Source organism: Podarcis raffonei, chromosome 5 (genome assembly GCF_027172205.1).
Source record: "Podarcis raffonei isolate rPodRaf1 chromosome 5, rPodRaf1.pri, whole genome shotgun sequence".
In the NCBI taxonomy this organism is placed as follows: Eukaryota; Metazoa; Chordata; class Lepidosauria; order Squamata; family Lacertidae; genus Podarcis; species Podarcis raffonei.
Genome location: NC_070606.1, coordinates 50,387,462 through 50,402,782, shown reverse-complemented (window position 1 = coordinate 50,402,782; position 15,321 = coordinate 50,387,462). Strand labels below are relative to the sequence as shown.

At 43.1% G+C, this 15,321-nt stretch overlaps 1 protein-coding gene across 3 annotated transcripts in view; it reads right to left on the bottom strand.

The window, feature by feature from the left end:
* SHTN1 (shootin 1) overlaps positions 1 to 14,931 on the bottom strand; it is a 69,945-nt gene extending 55,014 nt beyond the window's left edge. The window contains exons 1-3 of one of the 3 annotated variants that reach the window (XM_053389077.1): positions 14,705 to 14,931; positions 6,799 to 6,851; positions 801 to 861 (exon numbers count right to left, since the gene is read on the bottom strand). In XM_053389077.1, the coding sequence (XP_053245052.1) occupies positions 801 to 861; positions 6,799 to 6,851; positions 14,705 to 14,762 (172 nt within the window). In that variant the 5' untranslated portion in view covers positions 14,763 to 14,931. Of the gene's footprint in view, positions 1 to 800; positions 862 to 6,798; positions 6,852 to 14,149; positions 14,306 to 14,344; positions 14,439 to 14,704 lie in introns of those variants that run through there. The other 2 variants (XM_053389079.1, XM_053389078.1) reach the window with 2 other exon arrangements.
* Between the last annotated feature and the right edge of the window lie 390 nt (positions 14,932 to 15,321).

The window sequence follows — 15,321 nt, the reverse complement described above, 5'->3', positions numbered from 1 at the left end:
CCTTAAAGAAGCAGAGATGATAATGCAAACCAAAAACAAAGATCACCTCCTCCAAGTTACCCGTTCCTTTGTGGGGCCAAGCCATAGGAGCCAACTCCTAGGAGCCAAGGTCACTTCGGCCCGCTCAGTAAAATATTTGAGGGGCCGCCCCCCCTCCGTTTGATGGGCATTGCCATTCAAATAGTGTGCGTGCACTGTGTCATGTGATCAATTATGTGCAGCAGGGCTTACCACCTCCCCCCCTCCCAAAATGTATTTTACGTTGGCACTCCTGGGCCAAGCATATTACACCTAGTCAGTACCACACTACTTACTGGTTTGCCCAATCCACAAGGACTTAAGAGCAGCCTTGTTCAAAGATTTAAATCTCCCAGTTGAGAGATCGACTGGGTACCTGATTAACTTTTTATTAGGGGACAAGTAAGGAGAAAAGTTTGCAGGGATGGTAAGCTGAATTCCTCAGGGGAGCAAACTCTTATCTGACAGAATGTCTGATTTTAATAATCATTCTGTGTAATGTATTTTACTCTGTTTAATTGGACTACTGTTAGTAGTAGTATTTTTGTACATTATTATTACTAATCTTCACTCTCTTTTTAAATTTCTATTTATCTTTTATCTTTTTCTTAATTCTTTCCTTGCTAAATCTGAAAATGAAAAAATAATTTTTAAAAACCTGTGAGGATAAAACCCCAGAGTAACTGAATTACTGTACAGATTTCCAAAAGTTAGATTTGAGTCACAACACGACATAAATCTGTTAGCAAAGAACCCTTATTCCTTTGGAAAACACTACTTACTTTTCTGAATCTCTTCCAACTGCTTGACTGCTTCATCTCTCTGCTGCTTGATTTTGTCACACTGCCGGAGGATACAATGGCATTTTCAGAATTTAAATAATTAAATCATCTTCCACAATCAACAGAAAGCAAAACAACGATCAGGAATTAGGGTAAAGCTAAAAGAGCAGATTTAACTTAAAACTAAATTTTAAAGAAAGACAAATGGTAATTTGGAGCCAATTGCTGCTTTTGGTTTTTAAACTCCAGTACAAAAAGCGTCAAGGTTCAAATGACAAGATTCATAAGCTGCACCATCAATTGCGGAGAGGACATGCAAGTTAAAATGGACAGGTTTCCACTAAAGATGTTATTAGCAGCTCAGACTACCTTGATATTTCCCAACTTAACGTTCCACCTTAATATTACAGCTTCAACAGCTCTTTTCTCAGAGGAAATTCCTTTCCCACAGCTAGTGTAAGTGGAGTAAGGAAAGCCACTTATGAAGAAGCACTAAGCCGGTTGGATCCTCCCTCCTAACAAATGTCAAGTGGAAGGATCTGATCCTGCATGGTGCTGGTCACTTTTTCTTGAGCAGCTTCCTTTATGTGCAGGGAAATCACTCGTGAAGGAGGATCAGCCAGCGCCATGCAGGATCGGATGCTCCTGCTTAGTTAAGCAAGAGGACCTGATCCTGCATGGTGATGTGCATCCAAACCTTTTCAAAAAGTTTTTAATGCACACCCGCTCAACTGTTGTGCAGAAGAATCCAGGGTGGGATGTGTAGCCCTGATTCAGGGCCACAAAGCACGCCAAGGGGATTCTTGTACAGGCCTTAAAAAGCATATTCTTCCACTGCTCTAGGGCTTGTTTCTACAATCACAGATGCTCACACTCATCAAACTTGGATGGTTAAGAATCGCTGTTACAAGCCTTCCTTGCCCACAGAGACAAATTCTTGGGTGATTCAGTCTTCCTCCCTCTACACCCATCTCTGGTTACTTGTAATCACAAAGTATTACACCCACCTTAGCGTGCCATGGCCCTGCTTTCATTTGAATGACATCTATTCAGTCAGTCATAAGCTATTCAAGAATGACTAATTGTCCTAGGGTATCTCACCTTTTCTTTCAAAGTTCAACTAATCCCTTGAATGGGTAAACAAATCAGGCAGTAGAGACCTATCCTCACCTTCTATGTGCATATATACTGATCAAGTAAAAGAGGAAGGGGACCAGCCTACTGGCCCTACTCCTGACTTCTACATGTGTCAGAAGTCCCATGCTCACCTTCTGACAAATGCACAGAGGACAGGGCAGGACCAGCAACATGATCTGCTTCCCCTACACATATATGATATGCGCACATACAGGAGATGCTAAGGGTTAAAAGTCAAGCAAGATGTGATGCAGGAGATCTGTGATCAGGCTCTCTTGTTTCTTTTAAGTTATAAGCAGCTATAGGGGGAGGGGGCTGAACTGGATCAAGGCCATTCTGCAGGTAAAACACGTTGCCACGTGCAAGTTTCCACAATATAAATCAAACTACTTACCGTATTTGCCTTACAGGGGGGAAATGCACCAGAAAAACAGCAGCTTTTGTTTGGTGTGCGCGCAGGGGCAGAAGCTGATTGGAATACTAGTGTGGAGAAATGTCTATCCTCTCTCCACAATGCAACTTCCAAGTTTGATTGAACCATGCTCATATCTCCTTTTACCTTTATTTGTTTGTTTATTAACAAAGGATTCCTGACCCTGCTTGCTCTGCTCACCAACTCTGCCAACTCACCATCTCCTTTGCCAGTGCCCTTTCCCATCACCTGGCCAACCCCTCCTCCCTTTACACAACATTCACCCCCTCACAGCTCTCACAAACCTCCCTATCCCTTCCAAAGGAAAGGAAAGGGAGGGGCTTCACAGAGAAGTTTGTCAAACGGTTATTTGAAGCACCTCCTCCCCTTCCATTAAACCTCACTGCAGCTGTGTTTAATGGAAGGGGCAGGTACTTCAGAGAGCAGTTTGGCAAACGACTTTCTGAAGTTCCTCCCCTTCTCCGTTAAACAGATCACCTGGGAGGCTTACAATTTTAAACACACACACTAATTAAACTAAAAATCAGTTAATAGACATCAGTAGCCATTCTTTTGACACATGCCATCAACTATGCACTTTTAAGGGAATAACAACAAGCAATGATGAAGCCATACAAATTTCCTTGGGTGGGGAGTTCCAAAAGTGTGGGGCCACTACTGAAAAGGCCCTGCCCCTAGCACCCACAAGCCTTGTAGTTCTTACTGGCAGGCCAGTGAAAGACAACCTGGAAAATCACAGATCTTCCATATCACATCTAATTTGTGCTCTGCAGCTTTTCAAGGCATTGTTATAGAAAGGTAACTGTCATAGAAACGTTAGCTGTTATTTCAACCTAGCAAAATCCAAATTCTACTGAAATTTCAGGACTGCAGCCTGCATATCCATTCATTGAAATAAAGCAAAATGATAAGCAACTGTAGAATTAAAATGTCTCATTGAAAAACCAGATATGCCTGCCACAACAATGGGGTTGCCTAACATGTTTTTTAATATATTAAAAAAGAAACCCTTTATGTCTTAGAATGCTAATGAATGGTCAAGGACAGCAGTTCTGGAGGTGCCAGCTGCCCCTGCCTCCAAAGTAGTATTCTTTTCTCTAATCTTAACACACGAAAACATCCACAAAAAGATAAACCCTCTTAGGGTATGGAAGAGAAGACGAAATATTCATGTCAGTGGTTCACATTGATCAGACTCAGAGGCTTGAATATACGGATAGTTTTGCTGTAAATCAATAGTATGTTGTATTTACTTTATGGGAAGAAGACTGTGAGTGGAAATAAAGAAAAGGAACCAGTGCAAATGTATAGCTTTATAGCAACAGAAACTGGTTGTTTCCATGAACAAAAACATGCAATGTCAAAAAAAAAAAAAAAAAAGTTCAGAAATATGGATTAGAGATAACCAATGACTTATTATTCTGACTCTCTTAAAATTTGTCTCAGTGCAGATGTTAATGCCACTGTTTTCTTGTTAATGCCACTGTTTCATTGTTAAAAGATCAGGAGCTAGTCACAATCATGTCCATTCACTTCCCAAGCCCTGCAACATGAATTTCCTCCAACGTTCCCTTGTCAGGTTCCGTCTCAGCTAGAGAGTGCAAATCTGCATCAATTTCAAAATCTGATTCAGATAGCAATTCTGGTTAGTGTTGACGATCGTTAGTCTTGATGATGTAGGGGTGTACTGCAGTCTACAAGAAGTTGTTTTGAGCTGGAAAGTGGGGAGAGGACTACACAACACTGTAGCCTCCTCTCATAGTTTTATCTGCGACATTACCGATGGAATTAGTACACTAGTCTAGGGTAGCTCCTTACTGCCAAAAAAATTCATCACACAAAAGGCCTTTGAATGTGCTAATTTATATTTACAGGTGCAAATTTGTAATTCAAACAGAAATATAGTGCATTCTGTCCAGGTGCCAACTGATAATGGACAACTTCAAGGCCCTCTCCTTTCTTGTAGAGCTTATCTTAAACTGGACCAGGACTGGATGACCCTTCAGATGATGGCCTCCTTCAAAGAGAAGAATGTCTCCTGACAGCCCTTCAAACCCTGCAGTAAACCAAGGCTTGTGGTTTGTTGCTCCCAGCTCCATGAAGGGTAGAGTGACACAGGAACAATTCAACAGTGTGTTTGAGCAAAGTGCTTGTTGGTGGTAAGCCAAGGTTTATGGCTTATCATGGCATGTAAACAGAGTACAGGAAACAGAATTATTATGAATTAGGAAGCTGCGATGACAAAACCCACAACCCTGGAAAGCCCCAACCACGATGCATCAGTAAAGGCAAGAGGGAGCACAGCAAGATCCACCTACTGGCATTGTTGGTCAAACAATTATTCATTTAGAAGATTAATTGCCCACCTTTCAGTACAAGTTTCATAACACAATAAAGGCAATCACAAAAACAGTAAATGGAAAAACCCAACAGCAGCAATAAAAGCCTCAATAGTATCAAGTCACATTAACTTAAAGCCTGTTTAAAAAGAAAGAAAACTATTTAAACTGATCTAAAAAAGACGAGCTCTCAAATTCTTTCCTCAGCTGTCACAACTCTGGGAGACCACAGGGGAAACTTGCTTTATGGGTGTTAATATTCTGATGGCCCATCAAGTACTGGATCTCGAAAGGCAATAGAGTACGTATGGGAGAAGATGCTTCCTCAAGGGTGCCAGACCTAAACCAGTGCCATCCTTGACATGTCTACTCACTTAAGTCCCATTAAGCTCAGCAAAGCTCATTACCAGTAAAGTGGGTATAGGACCACAGCTTAAAAGAAATAGCACTTCACATTTAGACTACAAACCAGGGATGCGCAACCAGTGGCCAAATTCCTCTCGTCTAAGAAGGGATGTGGTTCACACATCAAGAGAATATGATAAAACGTGATTGTGGACATTGTCTTGGCATGGACATCTACCAGGAGCACTCCCAAGCTGCCAAGCTGCCCCTTCTGGGTGAGTGTGATCCTATTTAGGACGGGCATTTCCATCACTCCCCAAGCGGTGGGACCACTCACCATGAGCTATTTCTTCATCCTGTCCAAATTAAGCTTCTATTTATTCACAGTCATCCAATCCACAGGCAACTTTAGACCATCTTTTAGGAATGGAATGTTGGAGGCTGCCTTATACTCATTCAGATTAATGGCCCATCCAGTTCAGTACTGTCTACATTGACTGAAGGTTGCTCTGCAACATTTCAAGATTGGAGTCTTTCCTAGCCTACCTGTAGATGCTGGGGATCTTCTGCATACAAAGGAGATGTTCTCCCAATGAGGTAAAGACCTTCCCACTAAATTAGACCAGGGCACTGGGTTCAGATGGAGGGGAGGAATGGTGATGGGAGTCATTCCACATAATTCACTGTTTCACTTGCTGTAGTAACCACCATGAGCACTAGGTTTCTATCCATTTCTTTGTGTGTGAGGGTAGGGAGGGGTTTGCAAGAAACCTGATATTTGTTTTTGCTTTGCACCTCTAACAGGCAGGAGAAGAAAATGATTGCAGTGTGTGCTCCGGCTTGCAAACTGCATCCAAGCCAGGATTAGGATAGGAATCATTATCTAAGAGGCACATTGTGGTGGTGGTGACAGTCTGAAATTACTGTGTAAATAAGGAAGTAGTTTTGTTACTGGTTTCTGCTGAAAACTTGCATGAGAAATTTTCTTATCTGAACTAAATACGGGCAATGTCAACTATAGCTAACTACAACAAGAATTCTCTTATATCAACATATCAAGTTTGGCAGTTCTCATTTTTATCAGTCTATCGCTGCAATCCAAGATACACTTACCTGGGAGAAAGTCCCACTGAACTTAATGGGGCTTACTTCTAAGTAGACGTTTATGGCCTTGTTATCCACTGGGACATACATATACAGTATGACTATACACTGTGCCACTGCTGGGAGCTGCTGGTTGGCACTGGCTCATGACAGGGCCTTCTAAGTGGTGGCTCCCTGAAGAGGTACATCTGTCTCCCTCATTACTGACTTTTAAGAGGAATTTAAAAGCATTCCTGTTTAGCCAGGTATTTGATGGCTGAACAACATTGAATCTGGCAAAAGGAAATAATTGACTGAGAGAATGTGAATGCTTTAAAATAGTATTTTTAAACTGTTTTTAGAACTTTTTAAATAGTACTGTTTTAGTGCTGCTGCTCTGGCCTCCTTTTGTGGAAGGCAGGTATAAATCAAATAAGTAAATAAAGGACAAAATTACTAAGCAAATTGGTGATACACAGATATATATACCAGTAATTTCCACCACCACAGTGGTACCAAAGTACTACTATGGTTATGGAAGTTGCTGCAAATACTTCCTCATATGGATAAAATATTTGTAAGGGGAAATGCCAATTGTGCCAAGGTCCATCAAAATCAATAGTTAGACAATATTTTATATCACATGAAAACAAGTACAAACCTCTTCTTTTGTTTTCTTATTTTCTGCTCTTAGATCTTCATATTCACCAATAGCTACAAAAGCAAGATACATGAAAAGTTATCTCGGTGGTGCTCTTCATAGAAATCTCATTAACTTTCACACATCCATAAATTTTACAGCTGCAAACATCATGTTGCAAGTCTATAATAAAGATCACTTTGCTTACTGGAATAACACATAGCATTTATACAGAACTTTAAAAGAGTGTTCAGGTAGTATCATAGAATCATCACAGACATTATCTGAGCAATTAAAAGACATTTAGGATGCTATATATCCAGTCATTTTGTTACTCATGCAGAATATACCCTTTATTTAGAAATTTTGCATTACTGAACTCATGTTCTCTCACAATCAAACTAGCTGGTATAATCACATCATGAGTGAAGTTAGATCTTCAGTAACTGCAACACCAATGGTGTTTTGACTTTATAGCCTCAACTTAATTTTAATTACTGATTTCTAATTTTCCCCACAAGGTGTGCATAGCTGTAGGATGGTTCACACAACATCACACACACAGTCACAGTTATGACAGTATACATATAACTTTGATATTGTTACCACAAACAAAATGCTTTTTAGCAGGTTCAGTTCACACGTCCAGCTGCAAGTCATGTGCTTATTTATTATAACATTTATAAGCTGCCCTTTAAAATGTTCCCAGGAGAGCTTTACATCAACAACAAAATTACAGAAACACTAAAACTAATAACAAATAAAAGCAGCATTTAAAAGCAATCTTGCATAGAAATTGCAGGTATCTATTTATTTAGTTATTATATTTATTTGTTATCTCATACAAGAGTTCTCTGGGCAACATACAACGCTAATATCTAAAACCAGAAGTAAAACCATAAAAAATACAAACAATTCAGCCAATATTCAAGTCAAGGGGAAAATATCAAATGATTTAATCATACAAAAAGAGCAAAAACACCCAGACACAACCTAAAACCAGGTAATCCCTATCAGTTTAGAAGAGCCTAAATTAAATAATATTGAGATTACGTTTTAAAAAGATGTTTAAAGAATAGAAAAGTCTTTGCCAGGCATGCGTAATTCTAGCACTATAGAGGCACTTTGAACCCAATGAGTGATGCCCGACTTGGACTTGTCAATTGATTTCTGTGGGTCTACTCTGATCACGACACACAACTGGGTATCACTCTGTGATCTGCTTTTATATAAAAAAGTGAGTCAGACTTTAACCTGCTGCTTAGCAAATTATGTGGAGACATTTTCCATGAAAGATTAACCAGTTGTCACGGAGCCCAAGATGATTCCTGTACCATGTCTTCTGCCCAGCTTTAAACTGTTCCTTCTGACAATGTCTCGTCTGCAACACATTCAGAACATCTATTAATTATTGATGCACTTTCTAAAGTATTTATAAAGGTAACCTTAGTGTGAGGCGAAAAGTCAGAAGTTCTGGAAGTATAAAAGGCTAACAGAAGTGCTAGACTTCACGGACTCAGGCTGCAAGCCTATGCAGATTCTTAGAATTAAAAAGGTACAGGGACCCCTGACTATTAGGTCCAGTCGCAGACGACTCCGGGGATGCGACGCTCATCTCGCTTTATTGGCCGAAGGAGCTGGCGTACAGCTTCCGGGTCATGTGGCCAGCATGACTAAGCCGCTTCTGGCGAACCACAGCAGCACACAGAAACGCCATTTACCTTCCTGCCGGAGTGGTACCTATTTATCTACTTGCACTTTGACATGCTTTCAAACTGCTAGGTTGGCAGGAGCAGGGACCGAGCAACGGGAGATCACCCCGTCACAGGGATTTGAACCGCCGACTTTCTGATTGGCAAGCCCTAGTCGGACACGACTAAACGACTAAACAACAACAAAAGGCTCTGTGGTTTAGACCACAGCGCCACCCGCGTTAAATCCCCTTGAATTCAATGGGGTTGACTTCTGAGAAGACATGCCTAGGAGTCTGTGGCTAGAGTACAAATAGCCTCTTAGGTCTTTGTTTTTTTAAAAAAAGAGTGAGGTAGCTTCAGCCTTGTGAGGCCTAGAAGCCACAAGGTCTCATTCATCTGTGTTTTAAATTTATAAAGCATTAAGTGCCTATACAGGATCTGCTGGGGCATGCACAAAGTAATCTGGGTTAACTGATCCAAAGAATATACTGCTATTTACACAATAAGTTGCCACGCACAGTTAGATTCAGGTTTAACTAGTCCAACATTCTTTGTAAGAATCCCAGCAACCAAATAAGTACTAGGAGGCCCACCAGAAACAAGACATTTCTTTATGGGGGGAAACAAGGGCTAATCTTGAGCTTCCAGGTTAGCGCCATCGGCTAATGGCGGATTCCCTCCGAGCTCCGGAGGGAATCGGCTCCGCAGGATCCAGGTCTTGCCGCTGCGGTGACGCGGGGACCCTCAGAAATCACAGGCGCTGAAGCCTGTGAACTTGGGCCCCCCCAACCCACGAAGGAGCCTTTTTAAAGGCTTCGGAACGGGGGACGGGGTGAGCGGCGCGGTGCTGAGAGTCGACTGCTTCTCCTGCGGAGTGAAGCCACATGCCATTGTCGGAGAGCGCTGACTTCTTCTTGTGAACAATTGGACTCTAAAAGTAACAACCCGTGAGTAATACGGAAATTGGATTTGTAAAGAAAATTTTTTTTTTGAATTAGGCACGATCGGGGAAGGCGCAAACAGGAAGCCCGTCTCCCCGTCTTATAAATAATCTAAAGCAAGGACTAGCTAACTAAGGTCGAGAGAATTTCTTCTTCTTTATTGGGTAAAAGACATTAATTTCACGATTTGGCAGTATAAGTAATTTCACTGGAGGATAAGAGCTAATTTTGAGAGCTGAAGTGCCACCCCCCCCGGACCCGGGAGTGATCCGCGAGAGAGCCTGTTGAGGAGATATAGAAGAGTTTGACAGCTGTCAAATTAGCTGTCAAGAAGGAAAAAGAGAACTTTGTTTCTGCTATCTCTGCTGGATATATTTGCTACAATTTGGTTATATTTTGTTGAAAACAAGGAAGAACTGATACAAACTAACTTGATTTTTGGATTTGAACTGGAAGGAAGATAAAGTAACCAAAATCCCTCTAGAGGGGATTTTGGGACATTACAAGAATGGCTGAAGGAGGAAAAATTCAAGCTAAATTGGACAGAGTGTTTCTTCTCTTGGGAAAGTTACAAGGCCAAATTGATGTTTTGGCTACAAATGTTGCAACTCTGGACTTAACAGTAAACAAATCCATTGAATTTGATAAGGACTTGACTCATGAAGTCCATGCAGCTGGACAAGAAGAGAAACTTGAAAGATTTGAGAGTGTGGAGAAAGAGATATATGTTGTTTCTGAGGAAAAGGAAGGAGGAGATGTAATGTTGCAGATGACGAAGGAGAGCCAGAGGCCTGACATGATGGCTACAAAGGAAAATAAGTACTGGATGATGAAAATCTGTTTTGAATTGAAGATTGAAGAATGGAGAGATCTCCTTATGTGGAGATCTGAAGACCTATGGATTACAAATTTGATTAAGGTGAAAGTTGGAGCTTTTGGGACATTTGCATTTAAAAGGAGTAAGAAACAAGATTCAGGCTCCACTTTTAAGTATGGAGGTCTGGCTGGAAGAAATATGGACCCTATCGGGACAGAGCTTCTCCGAGATCTGGTGTTTAATATTAAGGACTACCAAAAAAAACCGGCAGAGAGGAATTGAGAGAGAATTAAGAGCCTCGGACGTGAGGTCTCCAGGCTGATAGTAGACTAAGACTGATGGACATTTGTTGGGGATTGAAACCGGGAAAGGGTGGGGTGGGGTTTGGGAATCCAAAGGGTGCAGAATAATAATCTGGTTTTTTTATTTTGTTTTGTTATTAGTATGAAAATTGGGGAATTCGTGGAAGGGAATTTGGGTCGACTTTAGAAAAAAGTTTTAAGAATGAGCACTGATGTTTAAATACTGATGTTTATAAGTTAAAATTGGTTTTTTTAAAATAAATTAAATATAAAAAGGTCAAAAATTGGGGACAAGAACTTGTTGAATTAACAATTTGAATTGGAATATAAGAAGTGGAGGTGTGGGGAAGTCAGGGAAATATGTTATTGAAAATAAGGATTGTAAACTTTATGTGTTTTTAACTTTTTTGTTTTTTCCTTTTGGATTTTTTAATGTAAAAAGGTGGAAAAACTCAATAAATATATTTAAAAAAACAACAACAAGGGCTAATCTTATTTATTTATTTATTTACTTACTTACATACATGTATACACTGCTTTATTGTAAAAAACAAAACAAAAAAGTCAAATGGTTTACAAAAAGATAAAGCAAAACAAAAATATAACCACACTTAAAAGCATACAAAAGTTATAATACTAAAACAGCATCAACTTTCTAAACACCTGGGTAGGCTTGGCCTACACTGTCCTATAATGCTAGCAAAGGCAGCTACTAGTGTCCATGCCATTTAGGTATTCCCAAATCAGCAGTCAGGCTTTGATTTGCCTAAACAGGCAGCATGCTGACACTAACTGCTCAAGTGCTCTCACTTTGCTCCTCCTAGTAAAAGTAGTGTGCACAAATCAGGAAGCTTTGTGTTCATAATTATGTCAAAATCACAGATTGTGGTATGTTGCTCCCTAAAACACAAACTTCCATAAGCCTGCAGCAAACCACAGTTTAGGGTATCGATAGGAAGCAATAAACCATGGTTCATACGCAATATAAAGTCAAGGTTTCCTGATTTATTTACCACCAACGTGCTGCTCATTCATGGTATGCCAGTGACATACTGTATCTGAACATGAACGTTCCAAATAGTCATTGAGACAAATAGCCTGTGGTTTATGTTCTATCAACCATTAATTTATTCTCTGTGAATTTATGACTCGCATCCTCCATCTCCCTGAAATCAAAAGGACCTGGGAACTAAACTCTAATAGTCAGAAGTATCCAGTCAACAGTCAGAAGTATCCAGCACACAAAAGAAGGCTAGATACTTGGCTACTTCTATATTCACAACTGTCTTTAAAAAAAATAAAAATGGAAAAACCAACATTCAGGGGATGCATGTCAGCAGTAAATGTGGGCAGCTGATGTGTGAACATGTAGAAATATGTGATAATGACTGGAGCTGAGGGGACATTGGATGACTCCAAAGTTTAAAGGGAGGGTAGGTTTTCCACATTCTATCCTGGTTATGATTTCCTCCACTGAGATTCTCTGGTAAGTGTAAAATACTGTAATACAGCAAGTGTTTGATAATGTTTTCCTGCCACTCCCTATACAGTGGTACCTCGGGTTACAAACACTTCGGGTTACAGACTCTGCTAACCTGGAAGTAGTACCTCAGGTTAAGAACTTTGCCCCAGGATAAGAACAGAAATCGTGCAGTGGCAGCACGGCGGCAGCAGGAGGCCCCATTAGCTAAAGTGGTACCTCAGATTAATAATGGTTTCAGGTTAAGAATAGCCCTCCAGAACGAATTAAGTTCGTAACCAGAGGTACCACTGTACCTTAGGACCACATTCACACTATTCACTTGACACATTATGATACCACCTTAAACATTCATGACTTCCCTCAAAGGATTCTGAGAGCTGTTGTTAGCAGGCTCCTCCTGCCCTCCCAGAACTACAATTCCAGAGTGGTTTAACAATCCCTCTTCCCATGGAATTCTGAGAATGGTTGTTCCATGAGGGGAAGAGGGCTCTCCTTAACAAACTGTAGCTCCCATAACTTGTTGCGGGAAATCATGACTGTTCAAAGTGGTATCATAGTACAGTGGTACCTCGGGTTACAAACACTTTGGGTTACAGATTCCGCTAACCCAGAAGTAGTACCTCGGGTTAAGAACTTTACCTCAGGATGAGAACAGACGTGCAGGGGCGCCAGCAGGAGGCCCTATTCGCTAAAGTGGTACCTCAGGTTAAGAACAGTTTCAGGTTAAGAACGGACCTCTGGAACAAATTAAGTTCGTAACCAGAGGTACCACTGTATTTCAAACCTATGACGTCAATTTGGCCTAGAACAGTAACTCTGTTCACACATTCTATTATCACTGCATTGAGTGGGAGAGCAGGCACCCACATATGCCCTGCGAGCCTCGCCTTGTGATATCCGTACACTGGGGAATGCCTGAAAATGCAAGCCTGCTCTTCCGCCTCATGATTTGCAACTATGTTCTGAATGACCATTCTGTAGACATGCATGGCTTCCCTTTTCAAACTTTCCCCAAATGCATGGACAGCAGAAGGGGGAGGGCAGTAGGAAACGTGACCGCAGGCAAGACCCTGATCTCCACAAAATATAATATTGTGTGATTTTGAATGTCTGCAACCTTGGAGAGCTGCTGTCAACCACAGTAGTCAATACTGAATTAGATGGGCCAACAGTCTGACTCCCTATGAGGCCAGATGCCAACAACAAAAACCTTCAGATGCCACAAGCTGCCCAGGGTGTACCATCAGCATGCACAGAACTGACAGGAGGCTGGTAACATGGCTTGAAGTTTAAAACAACCTGAAAACTAGAGCTGACACTGCCTGAATAGGCAATGGAAGAATAGATGGAAGAAGCAGGGATGCAAGCTGACCACCACCCAATTCTACTAGATGATATATATTTTAAACCTTCCCCTTTCTCCAAGGACCTCATATAGTTCCATGGGAATAGCCAAGGGGGGCAGGGAAGGGCAGCTGCTTCCCTAAATCAATAAAAATGCACAGCAAACTGAGGTTCTGGCCCCACTAAAAAAAAGGCCTCCCCCCCCACAAAAATCCTGGCTATGCCCATGTACAGTTCCCTTCTTTTATTCTCACAACAACCCTGTGAGGTAGCTCATGCAGCGAGAGCATTAGCTGGCAGTTAGCCACCCCATGAGTTTCATCACTGAATGGGGATTTAGAAATTTGGGGTTCCCTAATCCTAGCCTAGTACTATAACCACTACTCCATGCTTCCTTTAGTTAAATTTTAACCAGCAGCAGGCATGTATTTAAAAGTTGCCTTCCTAGATGAGCATCAGCTCTCTGCTCAATTAGTGGGGAGACTCCCTAGTCTGAATCATTTTGCGCTTTGCTGCGGGGAACGTAAAAACACCAGGCGAACGTTGTTTTCTTGGAACCCTTCCAACTGGGAAAAAGGGATTGTTTCTCTTTGGGGAATAAGGTTCTTTCGTAAGGGGGAGGGGACGTACAAAGCCAGGCACGTGCCACGGATTTCATCACCCCTTGCGCCCAAACCCACAAATCGTCTTTTCCTCTTGCAGCGCCAGGTGGATAAGAAAACAATAAGCCTTTGCAGCCGATGGGAGGAGGTGGCGCAAGCCGATTAAATAATCAAACCCGCCCGATTTACCCGGCAACCGAGGAGAGGGGATTGCCAACATTTTCCTGCAGGGAGAAACAAGGAGGCAAACGGGAAATCTTCCGAATCCGGTTGGGGTGGGGGGGGGGGTGGAGCGGGTGGAAGAGCTGCCTCCAGGCCTCGGGGTTCAGAGACGCCAGCCCTATTAGCAAGCGCTTCCCCGCGGAGGGGGACCCATTTCCCTACCAGCTCCAATGCGGGGCGGATTCGGTTGCCGGAGCTCACGAGCGAGGAGCGCGCGCGGGCGGCGTCCTCTCCCCCCGCCCCCGCCACCCTGCGTCTCGCCGTCTGGCTGCTGCCTTTGACACTGGGCGGCGGGGCGTCCCTGGTCCAGGGCGGCGCTGCGCGACCTTCCGCCCACAGAGGGGGTCCTCGCTAGGCGGGCGGCCAAAGCGCCGCTCAGGTCGCCCGGGTGCTTTTTGTTTTGGCAGCGGCGCGCCAGCCGCTCCCCAAGCCTCTTGCGGCTTCGCGCCCAGGCGCTGCAGGAGGAGCGGCCGGCCGGTGCAATGGGCCCCCCGGTCCTCGCCCTCGTCCTACACGGCTTACCTTGCTCTTTGAGGCCGCCGAGCAGCTCCAGCTGCCTCGCCGCCTCGGAGCCGCTCATGCTGCCGGGCCGCCCGAGAGCGTCTGGCTCGGCACCCGGAAACGCCGCCCGAGCGCGTCAGGCAGGCGCCGCTTTCACCTGCGAGCGCCGAGAGGGGCGGAGAGGCTGGCCGCGTGCGCTCGGGCAGAGCCCTCGAGCGGCCGCCGCGCTACTGCTGCTGCCGCTTTTGCACATGCCCGGCCTTCTGGCGGCCGCTTTCGCCCCGTTCGTATAGGGCAGGAGGGAAGCCAGGTGTTTTTTGTTTTGTTTTGGTTTTTTTAAGGAAGCGAGAGAGAAAGTTTGCTTCCCCCAAAACAACAAACAAGTCATGGACACGTAGTGATCATGCCCAGACCATTTCTGTTATGGCTCTATCCTCGCCATTACTCCTGTTTTGGGAATGAATGAGCTTTCATCTTTTACATCCCTTGCAAAATATTTGCCACGCACTGTTCCCAGTGGTGGTTGCAAGGTCCCAGTGGAATGAAATTGGATGAGCCCAGTTAAACAAAGGAAGGGCAGGGAGTTCATGGACACAGTGTGTGGTGAAATCTTACATTCCAGGGTGCTGTTCGCATCC